The sequence below is a fragment of the Callospermophilus lateralis genome, chromosome 16, assembly GCF_048772815.1.
Source record: "Callospermophilus lateralis isolate mCalLat2 chromosome 16, mCalLat2.hap1, whole genome shotgun sequence".
NCBI lineage: Eukaryota > Metazoa > Chordata > Mammalia > Rodentia > Sciuridae > Callospermophilus > Callospermophilus lateralis.
Genome location: NC_135320.1, coordinates 54148708 through 54166994, shown reverse-complemented (window position 1 = coordinate 54166994; position 18287 = coordinate 54148708). Strand labels below are relative to the sequence as shown.

The 18287-nt window shown below is 37.4% G+C and overlaps 1 protein-coding gene across 6 annotated transcripts in view; it reads right to left on the bottom strand.

Annotated features, from left to right (window-relative positions):
* The window catches only part of Mtdh (metadherin), a 65976-nt gene extending 49307 nt beyond the window's left edge, over positions 1-16669 (bottom strand). For all 6 annotated transcript variants that reach the window (XM_076835619.2, XM_076835621.2, XM_076835624.2 and 3 more), the window contains exons 1-2: positions 15951-16669; positions 1491-1592 (exon numbers count right to left, since the gene is read on the bottom strand). In XM_076835619.2, coding sequence (XP_076691734.1) covers positions 1491-1592; positions 15951-16331 — 483 coding nt within the window. In that variant the 5' untranslated portion in view covers positions 16332-16669. The remainder of the gene's footprint in view (positions 1-1490; positions 1593-15950) is intronic.
* Between the last annotated feature and the right edge of the window lie 1618 nt (positions 16670-18287).

Genomic DNA, 18287 nt, shown 5'->3' with positions numbered 1-18287 from the left:
TTGTCCTCACGAGATATACAGGTAAATATATTCATACATATATACACATCTCACCTTGCATAATTCTGGCTGTTATTACACTTTATAAATGTCCACTATTATAATTACTTCCTAACATAAATTTCAGAATGATAGTTATAAACTTTGAACCGAATTTTACATCCTGTTACATCTAATTGGTATATAATTAATCAGAGATTAATGATAGCTCATTAATTATTCCAATTATAAAATTTTCAGGACAAATCAGGGAGGAGAAACAGAATTAAATAGAAATACTTACTAATAGAAAGCCTAAGAACAAGAAAACAATGGGGGGGATGTACATCTATACTAGGCACATGAACTATTTACTCTGTAAACACACAATCTGTTGTTATACTTTTATTTGTTAAAGCAAGTAATTTATTATTCATTTTTCTGCCCAAAGCAAAGTCAGACATAAATTTAATTATTTCCCATAACCATCCATTTATTTCAAGCCATTCCACTCACAGCTATCTTGGCTCTATACCAATTTCACTGGGTTACAGTGGGAGAACTGATCTCACCAATTCTTCAAAGACATTCTGAAACTGCAAGCATTAAGGAACTATAGGAACAATTTTGAACTACCATTCCATGGGGCTGGAGCTGCTTGCTGCATGCTAGCTTCTTAAAACCACTTACCTCTCTGCAGTTGTCACCACTCCCCCAAATGGGTAATGCATGGTTAAAAAAGATGGGTGGGTGGAGTAGTGGCAATTCAATGTACAAAAAGAAATTCAACAAGTCTCCCTCACAGCAGAAGAAACAATGTTAAGAGCTTCTTGTTTATTCTGCCGAATTCCAAACCAGATAAGTCAAGTAAATTTGGGCCAGTTCTAAAACCAGCAACTGAAAAATAAGATTTCAGGCAGGTAATATTTATGGGGTATTACATTTCTATTTTGGAAAACTTCACATCCAAAACAATGTGTTCATCCAAACCTTTTAATAACTTATTTTCCTAAGCAATGAACACTTGGTTAAATAAAACCAAACTGTCTAATAAAGGAGATGATTAGGTTTCCACCATGACAGAAATCTATTTTAACACTTAATACCTCTGGACAAGTCTCCTAAGTATTTACAAGTACACTATCAACAAAGGAAATACAACTCTATTTTTGAATAAGGGATAATATATAAATATGGATCTTACTCATACAAAAGGTGTTCAAGTCACGAATTATATAAATTATGTTTGATGTAATGAATATTTACTAATACCGGCAATATTTAAAATATTTAGTAACACATCTTCTCTTTAAAAAAACAAACAAAAAATAATAATAACGATAAAATAACCCAACAAACTTTCACCATCCATCCACTATGATTAATTCAGATTTACAGAGTTTCCTTAAATTGAAGATACACATAAAATCTTGTGAAACAGGAAAGCATCATTTTCATGTAACTGTCTTTATTAAAACCTTACATCTAATTTCATACGCTCCCAAACTTACCTTTTCATTTTTCTTGTCTGTCTCTGGTTGCTGCTTTGTTGTTACATTTCTAGGAGTACGTACAATTTCATCCTCAGCCACTTCCACAGTTCGACCATTTGGCTGCATAGGCAACAAGAAAACATCATGTATCAAACTGGTTGGCAGATCAAACCAAAGACTTAGGAAACAATGTTATCAATGAATACTACAATCAAAATATGGTCCCCTACCTAAATTAACAAGGTTGCTTTATATAGCAACATATCCAAGACTTGATGGACCACTGTCCCTAATAACAGTCTTATATAACTATAATGAATTTATTAACAAAATTATATACCAAAAATGTTTTGATCTCACTCAGGTATCAGCCCCTCCAAACAACAAAATAGAGGCACTGAAAAAATCTAAACTACATTTGTACCATAACCACCAGTAAGCCATGTAATCAAAACATCTGAGCCTTATTTCTATTTCTATAAAATGACACGTTTAAGCTACTAAAAAGTCACCAACCCCCCCACTTGGTACTGCGGACTGAACCCCAGGGTACTTTACCACTGAACTAAGTATCTCCTCCACCCCCGACAGGGTCTAAGTTTATTAGAGCCTAAGTTGCTGAGTCTGGCATCAAACTTTGCAATCCTCCTGCCTCAGCCTCTTGAGTCACTGAGATTACAGGTATGTGTCACCATGCTCAGCTCACAAAGCTTTTTAAAAGACCAGAGAAAATATTTTAGGCTTTGTAGGCCATACAGATTCCACTTCAACAGAGTTCAAAAACTCTTCCACTGTAGCACAAAAACAGCCTCTAATATTACCTCTAATTATATAATTTAATGGCTCTACTGTTTTGGAATTAAGCAGATTTACCAATTCATCGCCAAAGGTTACCTCAGCTTTCCTAACATTCCTAAAATCATAAATAGCACTTAGAGGTATTCATGAGTAGAATAATATCTGTGATGCCCAAATCCAGCTTTTTTTTTCTTTTCAAATAAATATTTCTGAGCCCCATCAACAGAAATGCATATAGATTGATAAGTCTGAAGAATGGAGCCAAGGTATTCTTAACCTTCTTTCTGAATCCTGTCACTTCTTGTCACTTGTACATTCCCGTCATATTCAACAATATAGTAAATCAACAAACTAGTTTTAAAGGCTTTACTTCCAGGCTGAGGTTGTGGCTCAGCAATAGAGGGCTCTCCAAGCATGTGTGAGACCCTGGATTCAATCCTCAGCACTACATAAAAATAAACAAATAAAGGTATTGTGTCCAACTACAATAAGTTTATTATATAAACTAATGTTTATATTAAAAAATAAATATTTTTTAAAAAGCTTTACTTCCAGTTCTTGAATTTAAAAAAAAAATTAATTGTAGATGGACACAGTATCTTCATTTATTTTTTTTTTAATGTGGTGCTGAGAATTGAACCCAATGTTTCATACATGCTAGGCAAGAGCTCTACCACTGAGCCATAAACCCAGCCCACAGAATAGAATTTGCTAGAATGCCTATCATTATAACACAGCTACACTGAAGAAAACAGTATGAATGTTCTAAGTATCTATAATGTGATTTTTATCTGGATTTGTTAAAAAAAAAATCATGGATGTGGTTGTAGAAAAGAGACCATTTATATTTTGAAACTCAATTTGTAGGCTTTCCAAAGATTAGTGGCATAAAAACCAAAACAAAAGCTGTCTTTTAGGTGATTAAATTCCTAATGAATCAAAATTTAATCTGCCGGGTCTTAAGCAACTTGTTAAGTCAGACTGGTAATACCACAATCAGATTTCCTCACTCTTGATTTGGTTTTCTTTCTTTTGTTTTGCTTTGCCACTTCAATGTTGCCTCCTCTAATCTTTCTGTATCTGTGTTTATCCACAGAGTGGAGAGAAAGAGAATGTGCATGAAGAAAAGGGATAAGAAACCTCAGTAAGGAAGGTGAACTTATGGATGGATCTATATCAGGAATTTAAAGCTGTTTAATTCTACTTTCCAATATCACCATATTACTTGTCTAGTCTCATGTGCTGTTTTTTTTTTTTTTTTCCTTTTCTTTTCTATTCAGTAGAGGTAGGGTCTTACAGTGTTGCCTAGGCTGACCTCAAACAATCCTCATGCCTCAGTCTCCTAAGCAGCTGGGACTATATGTGTACATTGTCACACCCAGCTATCAGGCTATTCTTAGTTTATACTATCCTCTCTAGCCAAACTTTTCTGATGTCCTGTGGTTAGCCTCATCTAAGTAAGTCTTAAACTAATTGAATGATCTTGCAGCTACAATTCCACAGCTTCTTATCTCTTCAACTAACAACTCACAATGGTTACATCTGCAAAATTTCGTTTAATTAATCCCTTCAGGAAACTGTCATGGACAGTTATATACCATCTCTATTTAACTCATGTAAATGACTAGTAAGTCATTTAAATTTATTTATTAAAGGCTAAGAGATAAAAAAAAATCAAGTGGTCAAAGATGTCTTTTAAACTTATATATTTGAGACCAGCTGTAAACATTGTTGATGGAGTATCCTAAATACAAGATGAAGCAATCTTTCCTTTCAAACAAATTCAAGTCTGAAGTCCTCAATCAGTGATCAACAGTGCTCTTACAATCGGGAACATTCAGCTTCCATTTCATAGACTCTGAAATGATCACCAAACCAGAGGTGCTCACATGCTCCTACAGTATGCTAAGTTCAATTTTGTCTGGTCTTTGTAACATCAACCTATGTAATGCCTATGTCTGCAGCTAGACCAGTTTGGGTCTAACACTGGTCTGTAATAGAGAGAAAAACTGGTCTATTACAGACCTCTATTTTCCACTAACCCTGGGGATTTGTATAGTTCTCACCACTACTGGGATTCCCAAAGCCATCAACAACCTTCCCACACATCTGATTTTTTTAATTTTTAAAATTAAATACATTAAACAATAAGCTTCCTACCCTAAGACGAAAGCCCATAGAATTCTTGGATAGCAGGAACAAATAAACATTACAGTGGTTGTCCTACCAAATAGCAGCACCAATATATGTTCTTTTATTCTGCCACTAGCTGTTCCAGAGAAATTAACCAAATTTAAATTAGCAGATCTCTAAATCAGAGTTACTCACAGGAAAAGGAAATAACTGCAAACCAACACTTACCTAATGTGTCTGCCCCTGTGACTGTCAATATGCATTTTATAAGAAAATATTGTTTTCTCTTATCCTGGAGCTTTATATTTATTTACTGGATTTCTACAAATGGGCCTCTATCTTTATGACCTAGTTTTAAATTCTCTGGGGAGCTTTAAGGTGTTCCCCTCCAGAGTCAAAATTAATTTCATACGTAGTAAACAATCTGCATATTTAAATCAAAGAGGTCTTTTAAATTGTGAGAATCAACCGTAACAGTAAAATGATAAAACCATTTCATTTATATGGATAAACTCCTCAGAGGCATCACAATATAACTTATTGTTATAACCCCTCAACTCCCTCCTTGGATTCTTTTTTCAAATGCATCCGCAGAAGAACATATTGTGTGTGTGTGCTAGCAGGGGTGGTAGTAAATCAAACAAGAATACCTAGCTGAAAACCAGAATGGAATGGACAAGGGGGCCACAAAGCAGGAGAACTGTTTATTTTATTGTTCCCATTTTCAAGGAAATAAAATTGTTCATGTTAATCAATCGATAGTTTATTAGTTCCATACAATTTCATAAATATTTAGTTAAGTAAGGGCTAGGGACTGTGGGAACAGGAACATATAAAAAGAATTTACCCTGAAGGAGTTTTAAGGTTCAGGATGACAAGGTATGTTTAATAATAGACTTTTACTTCATTTGAGACTTTACTTGTAAAACTGATTTTAAATTGCAAAAGAAATCTATATTGGAGGCAAGAATTTAAAAGGTTTAATATTAGACTTCTAAAATGAAATCATGTGGGACCCTATTGTCACTTAGTTAAGTAAATTTTATTTCTAGTCACAAAATGTAAAGATTATAAATTACTTCTTAGGTTTAAAAATTAGAAGGGTGGCCTACCAACTATCTCCAACACCAAAAAAAAAAAAAAAAAAAGAAATATGAAAAGACCAGGGGTTTTAGAATTGGACAAACCTGGGATCAAGGCCCAACATCTATGGTTAATCACTGTGATTTTAAGCATTTCCCTTGACTTAATCCTTGATTTCAACATTTAGTAAATATGAGATATACTTGACTTACAGATTTCTCACCAAATAAGAGCCCATGTGAAAGCATACTTGCTCAAGAAATAGTTTCTTTCCTTCTAATATATTTTATTCTGCAAAGCTATAATGGTTCACATCCTCTAACCTCATGTTCAAGTACTAAGGTCACTTTTATACTAGTAAGTTCAAAATAAATGTTAAGTCCTGGTGGTCAAAAGGGCGTAGATATGCAACTGTCAGGCCCAATGCTGCAGAAACAAATTCTTTTGGTAAGTTAATAGACTACAAATGATAAGAAACTGTATCTTCTCAGAGGCTGAAAATAGTTTAGGCTTGTTCTATAGACAGCACTGTTATCTTTTAAATCTTTTTAAACAGTGCTTAGAGTCTGTTGCAGTGGCACGTACCTATAATCCCAGTGGCTTGGGTCGCTGAAGTAGGAGAGTCACAAGTCTGAGGGCAGCCTCAGCAACTTAGCAAGGCCTTAAACAACTTAGTAAGACCCCACCTCAAACAAACAAACAAACAAACAAACAAACAAATAGGGTTATAGATGTATTTCAGTGGTAAAATCACCCAGTACAGGGTTCAATCCCCCAGTACTCCAAAACAACAATAATAGCAACAACAACAAACCACTGCTTATAGTTCTATTGTCTTTTAAAACAAAAAAATCACAGACTATTCACTCATGTGTATATTCACCAAATATTCAATAAGCAAACAACGCAGTAGAGTAACATGTAGAACCCTTAAAAAAGAAAAGCCATAATCTCTGCTCTCAAGAATCTTAGAACCCAGCAAAGGAAGACAAGTATACAATAAAACATACTAAAATACAAGACAAAAAGCACATTCTCTCCCCCCCCCTCTTCAAGAGTATGAGTTTGGGGGCTGTGGCTACGGCTCTGCAGTAGCACATTTGCCTGGTATGTGTGAGCACTGGGTTCTATTCTCAGCACCACATATAAATAAGTAAAATAAAGGTGTATCAATAATTAATTTTTAAAAAAAGTATATACATATATATATATATATATATATACACACACACACTTTTTTTAAGAGAGAGAGAGACAGAGAATTTTAATATTTATTTTTTAGTTATCGGCGGACACAACATCTTTGTTTTATATGTGGTGCTGAGGATCGAACCTGGGCCACACGAATGCCAGGCGAACGCGCTACCACTTGAGCCACATCCCAAGCCCCATACTTTTTTTTTTTTTTTAAAGAGTATGGGTTTTATAGGCAAGTTGCAAGATCAGGATTGAAATCCCAAATGTGTATCACTCTGGATAAGTTACTAATTTATTAGATTCTCAATTTGCTTAACTGAAAGTTATGCATATAGGAGGCAAAAGTGTGTGTATGTTTGTGTGTGTAAAGCTTTGAATATATACATATTCAATACACACACACACATATATAATATAATGCATACATATGTAATGTTCATCATAAAAAAGAAAAGGCAAGTCATTATGAAAATTCAGAATAGGCATCAGTACAAGGCTGACAAGTTAGACCATAATACAGCCTAATGAGTTTTGATACAAATTCCAGATAAAGTAATTTGTCATTTTGTTTGAAAATACAAATTATGTATTTTTCTTCCTGCCAAATGTTTTGCACATTATAAACTACATAAACTACAGTTTCACACACGGTAATTTACCTACTACTTTAAAATTCAACCCCAATTTTAAACTTCTTAGAACTCAAAGAACAATCTTACAAATAGTATCTACAACTAAAATTTTTCTAAATCGTGTTATATATCCTGAGATATTTCATGTAGCAGTAAAGATCAATGTGTTCCCAAACAACTGGCCAAAAGTTCATATCTTTTTGGAGATTCCCCACTATTCTTTTTATTAACAGTATCAGGAATGTTCAGGGCTACTTTTATGGGATGGGGAGATGAAAATATCTGTCATGTGACTGAATTATGTTAAGGATGATCTTTAAATAATGAAATCCAGTCACTGATTTTTCAGTTTTACTCTGATGGGTACTGAGATGAGGTCTACAGGTGACAGAGCAGACACATTAATGAGACACTTCTTTCTTAAATCCTGACAGATATATTCTAGATGGCCAGCATTCAGTGCAATAATTTGAAAACTACAAGGAGAGTTGGAAAGAAAATAGTAAGTTTTTAAACTGGTCAAATAAACACTAACTGCTCACTCAGATCCTTGATTTTGCTTTAAAAATAAAATAATTTAAAAATACTTTAAAGGCTGCTCTACCTTGAGTAGTAGTATACTAATTAACAAAGCCAAAGCATTATAAAAACAAGTGTTCAGAGAGTTTATTGCTGGTTTTGGTAGCTGAAGGTGAATAAAACTATTAAAAAGGTCTTTTATGTTAGGACTCTGATGGAATACAAAAGATGAAAAAGTTCTGTCATATAAGCCAATAGAGCTAAAATTCTGGAGCTTTTGTAAAGGTCATTATAATTGTCAGTGGAAACTTCTGATTACTCTAAAAGTAAAATTTAAAAGCAATAAAGTTATAACTCACTGGGTAAACTGGATTTGTTCTCTGAGTACAATTTAATATCCTGGAACATGGCATTAAAACCATAGAGGTATAGTGGAAATAACACAAAGTTCTTAGAGTAGAAATTAGGATACTGTTTTGCCTTTGAAACTCCTTTACTCTACATACTTTGAGTAAGTCACTAAATCTCTCTAAATCTCAAGATTTCTCTTTGTGAAATAAGGAATATTTGCTTTACTCATCACTTGGAGATTCTTAACCAAATGATTATTCTTTAAGAATTAAAACAAAGAGGGATAGTGATTTAAAAATTAAAAAAAAAAAAAAAACTATGCAAGTGATATAACTTACTTTAATATTGCCAGCAAAAACCACTGTCTAAAAATAAAGAAAACCAAGAATGCTACTGGGAATATAATAAAAGGCAAATTTATTTAGGTTAATAACAGATCACCCAATTAAACCATGAGCTGTCATTTCAGCCACTTCATTCAGCATTTAGTTCAACAAATAATTAACGAAGGCTTCATATGTCAGGCAATATTTGTCATTGGCTTACAATCTTGTCTAAGAATAGTCTAGGAAAAGATCTCAAAAAAAGAAATGGATAAGTAAGTAAATAAGTTACAAACTGATAATTATGAAGGAAAGATAACAGTCTTAGGACAGAAAATAGAAGAGGACACCTATTTCAAACAGGGTTATCAGGAAAGGATTTTCTGGTAAGTTTTTATTTTTTGACATTCCCAAAGAATGAAGCCAGGGATGCTCTACCACATAGCTAAATACCTAAATACTTTTTCCAATTTTTTATTTTGAGACAGGGTCTCTCTAAATAGCTAAGGCTGGCCTCGGATTTGCAATCCTCCTGCCTTAGCCTCTTGAGTCACTAGGATTATAATTAGTACCATGAGTTCCGGTATTGCTGGTCTTGGGTTCAATGTTAATGAATCAAGTTTATTAATAAGCCAGCTGGGAAGGTTATATTTAAAGGTGAGATCTAAAGGCTGGTTAGAGTAGTGGGGAAAAGACTGTTCCAGAAACATCAGTTCATGTAAAAGCAATCGACTGTCAAAGAGTCCAAAGAACTGAAAAAATATCACCATGGTCATAAATGAGAGGAAACTAACCCAATCAGCTTGATGGAGAGGTGGGAAACAGGTGCTGAGCTATGTTGGACAAGAAAAGAGGTTTTGATTTTGAGTACAAAGGCTACTCAAGTGATGGTTTTAGGCAAGAAGGTGATTTGTTTTTAAAAAGAATACTCAGTGAGCTTGGAGGTGTGGCTCAGCAGTACAGAGCTTGCCTCACATCTGGTTAGATCCTAGATTAGATCCTCAGCATTAAAAAAAAAAGAATTTTTGGTAAGATGTTACGAACTGGAGGCAGTCAAGGGATGGTTACTGCAGAAACTGATGAACTAAGGTGACAGTAGCAAGACAGAGAAGTCAGATCGAATATATTATGAAGATAAAACTGATGGTACTTTGTTTATGGATTAGACACGAAGTTAAAAAAAGGTTAAAAATCAAGGATGATTCAAAACGCTTGAATATGGGTATAATTTACCACTTACAGAAATGGGGAAGACTTGGGGGGGGACAGGAAACATTTCTTATGAGGATGCTGAAGTTTGATATAAATGTCAAAATTCAAACTACAGAAAAGTATACATTAGACATGAGGTTCTGGAGATGAGAAGAATAGTTCAAATACAGATAGAGACTAATAAAGGTCGATCTCACTATTCATACATTCTGCATTGGTGATTTTTGCCTACTCACTAAAATTTGTAACCATAAAAACCAATACTTGCTGTCATTTGAGAACATGCAGAGCTGCAAATAATTTGCATTGCCCTACAGACAATTCCTAGCTAAGGTCAAGGTAATATTCCACCTTCAAATTTCAGTTCTCATATTTATATTTATTTTTTAGTGGTGCTGGGGACTGAACCCAGGGCCTTGCTAGGCAAGCACTCTACCAACTGAGCTATATGCCCAGCCCCAGCAGTTCTCACAAACAATGTCCTTTTTGAAGTCTATCTAAAGTCATATATTTTGCATTTTTAAGCTTTTTTTTTTTTTTTTTTTGGCAATTCTGTTTAAAATGGCCCGATTATAGTGCTGTGTAATGTTCCGAAGTGATTTACAAGAAGGATGCAATGTACCTTACAGAAAATATGCATGAGTTCTGGTACTGCTGGTCATGGGTTCAATGTTAATGAATCAAGTTTATTAAATAAGGTGTCTTTAAACAGAAGCATACATAAAGCAAGACTTTGTGTTAATTAGTTGTTGAAAATATTGTTATACAGGCTTCAGGAACCTAACCTTGCATTTTCTCTATGAGTTCTAGTCAGTACTCATAATTGAATGTTTGCAGAGACTTCATTGAACATAACTATGTAAATAATAAGATTCAACTACATTGATCTGTTCCATTGCTGTTTATAAAGTACCTCCTATGTGTGTAACCACTATCAATGTGCTCTATGCTGCCAAAATGCACAATGAGGAGATATTTAGATACTTGCTGAATGATTACAGATACATGTGAAAGGGGAGTATCAGGCCATTTTGATTTAACAACATGGCAACAGCTTCTGCTAAATACAGGATATTTTGCTATATGTTCCAGAAACATATAACTGTAGCTGAAGAGCTAGGAAGACTTTAAAGTTGAGGTGGCACTGCAGCTGGGTCTTGAAGGAAAAGTAAAAATTGGTAGAAAGAAAGGAAGGGCTTTTTCATAGACAAGAACAGAGGGAGACACTGAAGTGTAACTAAGCGGAATTACTCCTAAGATAGGGTTAGATAATGAAGAGACTTGCTGCCATATCTTATATTATGGATTTTATTCAACATATGACAGAGGAACTTACCGAAAAGAGGTGAACATGAAAGTCAAATGATTAGGGCTGGACTTTAAAAGATTCAACTAGCATGAGTAGGTAGAAAAAGTTTGGCAATAAAGACAGGAAGCAGGAAAACCAGTCAGGTCTACGCAAAAAGCAATAAAATTCCTAAAGTAGGGCACTGTCATTAAAACTGAAACAGAATTAATGACTAAAAGACATGGCATACCACTAGAATAATTTATTGGATGTAGAAGGATGGACCTTTCAAAATCATAGCCAGATTAGGCAAACAACCATCTCAAATGTAAAAATAAAAAGGCGGCTCATATGACTATTTATCTGGCATGATTAAAAGTTGTATAGGGCTGGGGTTGTAGCACAGTGGTAGAGAGCTTGCCTGGCACGTGTGAGGTCCTGTGTTCAACCTCTGCACTGCATACAAATAAATAAATAAAATACAAGATCCATTAACAACTATTAAAAAAAAAGTTGTATAAATACTCTGGTTGGATATCTTACTATATCATGCATTTAATAATAATTTTACTAGTGGGCTGGGGATGTGGCTCAAGCGGTAGCGCGCTCGCCTGGCATGCGTGCGGCCTGGGTTCAATCCTCAGCACCACATACAAACAAAGATATTGTGTCTGCCGAAAACTAAAATAAATATTTAAAAAACAGCTCTCTCTCTCTCTCTCTCTCTCTCTCTCTTTAAAAAAAAAAAATAATAATAATTTTACTAGTGCCAAGTACTATGCACAGTTATATAGTAGCAAACAAGACAAAATACTACTGTTTATTAAGTTTCAAGATACTGACAATTACACTACAGCAAATCTTCCTACATTAATATGTAAACAACTTGTTCACTAAAATAAATTTTCTTAAGTTGATTTTGTGAAAAATTCACGTTTTACTTTATTTACTGTCTATTTAAAATACACATTAAACTATGTATTATAAAAAATACATGGAAAAACTTATTCCTAAATATACCAAGAACTAAACCAGTGAAAAGTGTTTCCCTTTCTCACTTTAAAAGTGGAACATCTTGGGCTGGGGATGTGGCTCAAGTGGTAGCGCGCTCGCCTGGCATGCGTGCGGCCCGGGTTCGACCCTCAGCACCACATACAAACAAAGATGTTGTGTTCGCCAATAACTAAAAAGTAAATATTAAAAAAAAAAAAAAAAAAAGTGGAACATCTGCAATTCATACCCTAAAGGGCTTATGGCAAGACATTATTAGGGGATAAAAACCAAATTGATAAAAGAATTTTTAAAAATGTTCAAGAATAGGTTGAAATTAATATAGATTTAAGAAACTAAATACCACCTACTGTACAAATGAAGACAAACTATTACAGACAAATTTTGAAAAGGAGGATCCAAAAATTTGGAATGATTTAAAAGAAACTAAAAATAATGAAATTAGGGCTGAGGTTGTGGCTCAGTGGTTGAGCCCTTGCTTCACATGCATGAGGCAATGGGTTTGGTCCTCAGCAACACACACACACACACACACACACACACACAAATAAATAAATAAACAATGAAATTTAAAAAAAAAAATGAAAGTTAAACTACATTTAAGCAAAATGTCCTAAAGCAATATGAAATGTCCTTTCAAAGAAATCACAGTAGATCTTATGTTATACTATGGATCCCAAAGCCCTATTCCAGTTTGTAAATTTTGGGATAGAGGAAATAGTACTGGGATCAAGGAACCCAGGGGTGCTTACCACTCAGCTATACTTGCAGTCCCTTTTTTCAAGAGCGGCCCCACCCCCCAGCCTAACTAAGTAGCCCAGCTGGCCTTAAACTTGCAATCCTCCTGCTGCATCCTCTAAAGTAGTTAGGATGAGTAACTATTTGCAGGGTGCTATCACACCAGTTTGGCCAACACAACCAGACCCAGTCACAAAACACAAACAAGAACAAAACACAAAATTGCAACAACAACAACAACAAAAGCATATTTCCCTAGACCCAGGCTCAGTGATTTTGAATGTTTAAAATCTGTGGCAAGACTCAGAGATATATATCTATATATCTATATCTATCTACCTATCTATAAAATGAGTACTCTAAGTTATTCTATTACAAATAGCCAGGACACTTTGAGGACTCCTGCAGTGTTTTAACTCAACTAAGATCTTCAATTTATAAACAAGATAAGCTAAAAAGATAAGGTTAAACACGTTACAAGTTTAGAGTTCCCCGTTCCTGCCAGGCTGGTAAATTGTCTTCCTCCAACCCTGGGCCTTTGTGGTATCTCAGGCCTGCCTCTCCCTACCTCTTACCCACTTTAAAAGCCAACTTTGTGATTAGGTATTTGGTGCCTACCTAGAATAACAGGGTTGTACTGTTAAGTTTTTTGAGTACAGTAGTCCCTTGGCATCCACAAGGGACTGGTTGGGATCCCTAACAATATCAAAATCTGCAGATGCAGTTCCTTACATAAAATGTAGTATTGCATATTACCTACACACATCCTCACATTCTTTAAATCACCCTTAGATTACATGTAAGGCTTAATACAATGTAAATGCTAAGTAAGTAGTGTTGTACTATATTGGTTAGTGAATAATTATAAGAAGAGTATATAGGTATTTAGCGCACGTATAATTTTATAAATTTAAAAATATATATTTTGCTCCCCAGTTGGTTGAATTCATGGATGCAGAACCCACTGTGTATCTTCTATAACTGAAATAAAGAACTCCCTGGGAAGAAAGAGAGCTTTTACTTTTGTATCCCCTTCAGAGTGACATAGAATACTGTATCTCTTTTTACTGCCTTTTATTTGTAGGTAGTACCTTGCTTTTTCTTCAAGTAAATCCTTAGTACACTGCAACGTACATAATGAGTACTAAACAAAGGGTGGATTATACTTAGCCACATAAAGCAGTATTTTTCTGTGGATCATGCCTCACAATCAAATGTGAAACCAACAAATGTGATCCAATTTAGAATACTGTATCTCTTTTTACTGCCTTTTATTTGTAGGTAGTACCTTGATAACATCTTCAACATTTTGATAAGTGAACATTTACTTTCTCACCTAATTAACATTTCACCATCCAGTCAGTGTCCCTGTTCTCCACTTCTCAAAGCCAATTCTAAGTTTATTTACTTATTCATTTCCCCCTTTCTTAACTCAAAAGAGGCAGTAAGCCCTAAATCGAATGTGCATTTTTCATAGTGTCAAGTGTTCACCAATCTGTTCCTTCTTCAGATGAGTCATCTGAATGTTATGATGCACTTCAGATAGGCCCTTTGGAGCACCTGTCTCTCGCCTCAAGTCCATCTGAAATTCTAGATGTCCCAAATAGGGTCTTGAAATTTTCACAACCTGCCACATCTGCACAGGGTTTAGGATTAATACGTGTGCCCCCCCCCCCAAAGATCATCTTCTTTACCCTAGAGCCAGGTTCTTTAATTCCATCAGAACATCACTTTCTGGCAATCCTTGGTGCTCTCTGCATTTTTATTATGTTCCAAGTCAGTTCTATTTCTTTCTTCTCCTAAGTTGTGCCCTTTCTAGCTTTCATATATCTTGCACTTCCTAATCAGCAAGCAAAACATCAATGTTTAACCAGGCCTAATTGATTGTGACCTGTCACATCTCTAATACAGCCTTATTTTTGTATTGTTACCAACAATATTCTCATAAGTTTGAATTTACACTCCACTTCCCTCAATAACTTCTCTAAATCATCCAATGGAATGAGTCTCCCACCCTCCAAACCTCATTAATACTCTGTTCACATCTCTGTTAGCACCTGACAGTATGCAATATTATAGTTATTTATGAATTGGTATCCTGTGATTGACTCTTAACTCCTATGTGCATACCTCATACTGCCAACCAAACACAAAAGGGTGCACTTTTCATAGTAAGGATTACTGAATTATACTGAAAGGCAAAAATTAATTACGTGGATAAAAAAATAGGTTAAGAGATATTTCTAACTCTGCACGACCTCCATATTCTCAATGTGCTCAACTTGTAAAGCATTTTAAAAATATATGAAACTAAGAAAGATATAAAGGGGAAAACCACCAGAAAAATGGCAATAAAGAATGTACAAGTAAAACATGAAGGCATGACAAAAGGGATGTGATGCCCTCTGCATTTCCACACGTGGTCCAGTAAATTGGTGCCTGAAACCCTCAACCTTCACCATTCTGCCCCGTCATCCCCTTTTACCCTATTTCAAAAACCTCCCACGTCATGGAGTGCACAACAGTCCACTTCGCTTAACTTGCCCGAGTTCTTTCTCTTTGTGGCCATATACCCCTGAAGAATATTGGGTAGCTGACTCTCACTTGCCTTGTTTCTGTTCTGGCCTCCCTTGGCCCAACTCACCAGACCAAGAGTGGGCAACCATTTCCCTTTAAAGTCCCAACTAAAATGGAAGCGGGTCTAGACCTGGACACCCTTAATCCTCTGTAAGCCCGAGTTTCTAGGTCACCGAATTTCTGGCTACGGTCTTAGCATGACTTGAGAGCGATCTTCCAGGTGTACTCTTTGCACAACTTCCCAACACCGCCTTTAAGGTCCCGTTACCCTCCACGTGCAGCCTACCCTTAAGGTAGGCCTTAAGGTAAGGTATGTTATTCTAGTGTCAAGGTTCCTGAAGGTGGTTTGACCTCTGGGTACTCTTGTTTATACTTAACTCAGAGCATCTAACTTCCTTCCTGGAAACTGGGCTTCTCTACCCGCCCTTATACCTCCTGAGTTTCCCCTACTCCCCAAAGTAACATGCCCACCTATCACTTATTCCTCCACTTTGGCAGATCTGCGCTCGGCTGTCGCCTAACCACACTCTATTCGCTCCCCGGCTGGAGCTCGGCCCTCCCCTCGCTCGAAGGTCGCGGCGCCGGCACGCTGTACCTGTCCCTCACCCCTACTCACTTTGGGCTTCTCGGGTAGCTTCTTCCGGTTCTTCTTCTTTTGCTCCTCGCTTCGGAGATTCTTTAGCAAGGTTAGGTCGTCAGGGGCTGAAGCTGGCGCGGCTGCCGCCTCCTCCCGCTTGCGGGGCGGGCTCCTCCGCTTCTTGCGGGCGCCGGCGCAAGCTGCGGCCCAGCCGTAGCCCAGTAGGAAGAGCAGCAGCAGCCCGAGTGCGCCGGTGCCTACCAGGATCACCCAGCCCGGGTACCGCTTCGGCTCCAGCCCCAGGTCTAGGCCCAGCTCCGTGCGCAGGAAGCCTAGGCCGACCGACAGCATTTCCCGCAGCCGGGCCGAGCCCTCCTCGGCCTGCTGGGCCAGCTCGTCCTGCCAGCTTCGTGCAGCCATCTTCCCTCCCGTCAGGGGGACTTGAAGGATGACGCTGGGCGCAAAGACGCCGTGGAAGAGTCAAAGGATGCGACGATTGCCGGGCCACCTCAGGCCGAGCGCATCGCGGCCGCTCCTCGCGCCGGAGCCGGCGAACGGCCGCTGCCGCCGCGGGGAGGACAGAGGGGCTCCCAGGTTCCCCCTTTCAGCCTCACTCCGCCGCCGCCGCCAGGAGGAGAGCGGGGCGAAGGGAGGGAGTGTCTCCAGTGGCGACCGCTAAGCGGCGTCTCGGCGCTAGCGCCAGGCCCCGCTGTCCTCCCTCGGCGGAACAATGGCGGCTCCGGCCGCGATCCACGCCGCGCGCGGGGATGGCCGCGGGTCACGTGGGCGCGGTGGGCGGGGCGTGGGTGTCACGTGGGCGCGGGAGGGGCTGGGCGGGAAGAGAACCGTGGCGCGAAGGCGTGGCGGTGGCGGGTACCGGCCCGGCGGAGAAGTGGAACGTAGGGACTGGTGACCCGGGATTGGGGGCTGGAAGATTAACTGGGGGAAGCCCCGCAGGTGGGTCGGTAACACAGAGATAGACGGGATGCTCTGAATGAGTGCAATGGAAGGGTGCTCGTGGAGGGCGGGCTCGGGGAGAATGGTGAAGAGCGAGGAACCCGAGCACGGCGTCTGGGTCAAATTCTCTCTGGGTAGAGGTGTAGGGCTTTTCATTCTTATTTTTCTTTCTTTCTTTTCTTTTCTTTTCTTTTCTTTTTTTTTTTTTTTTTTGAGTGATGTTGAAATGAAAGCGCCTTTTTCTTCCTTAGGTCACCAGTCAGCTAGATGCTTCCAGAGTGCATTCAGTGGAGTCTGAAGCCAGGCACCCACCCCTCCTCCTAGAGTGAAGCTGGGTTTAATTCACCAAGTGGATATTTATCTTCGGGCCAACTGTTAATATTGAGTGTCTGCCCTTTGCCAGCCATTCTAGGGCGTGTTTGCGTTGTTGAGCTCATTCAGTCCTGCTGTTTTTAGTATCCAGAATTCAAAATTCTGAAAGCCTGTGGGCGGTACTATTATTTTGCTGCTAATTTGTAACTTTCTATAAGAAATAATGAGAGGAAGCTCATTAGATTGTGTTTACATGTAGAGGTAGCTTCCTCGTTGCGTTTTATTTTAAGGTTTTTTACAACGCGTTAAAAGGAGTTTTAAAAATTCTATTTTTGTTTGCTCTATTGACCAACTGTGAGATGTAGCATTAGAAGGGAATGAATTGCCTTTTCAGATTTTAATTACAAAGATGTTTGGGGACTGCCTTAGGGTGTTTAAATTTCATTTTTTTATGTAAGAAAACTTAATGTTTTAGCCTTAAGTGATCATTAGTATGTAAACAAGTGAACTAAGTACAAGAACCCAATGCCAAAAATATGTCAAGTATTTTGACCTACTTTTTAGCAGTTGTAGCATGTTGTGATTAGTGGGTGGAAGGGAGTTTTGTAATAATAAAAATAAACTTCTGCTAAACTTTATGTAGACTTATAATTAAATGCTGTAAATTATGAAGTCAGAAACTTAGAAGGTGTCATTGGAATCTGCTTAAGCTCTAAAAGTTAACAAATTCCATTCATATTTTGAAATAAGATTTACAATCTTACATATTTGTTATGGTTCCAGACACGAAGGGTCATGATTTCCTAAGAAGTTGCGCTGGCCAGTCTAGATTTAACTCCTGTGAATTTATAGATTAAACTATTACAATAATAGTAGTGAAGTATACCACTCCTAAATCATATATTTTTTTTTGTAACTGTAATCTTAAAAATAGGAAACAAATGTTTCCTATATTTGATAATACAAATATACTCATTTTTAAGTTTCTCCTCATCTTTCCATGTATTTATATTTTGAAAAGAAAAATGGGGTCATCTGCTGTTTACCTTTTTCCACTTAATATAGACATGAGCATTCATGTCAATTAATAAGAATCATCTGATAAAG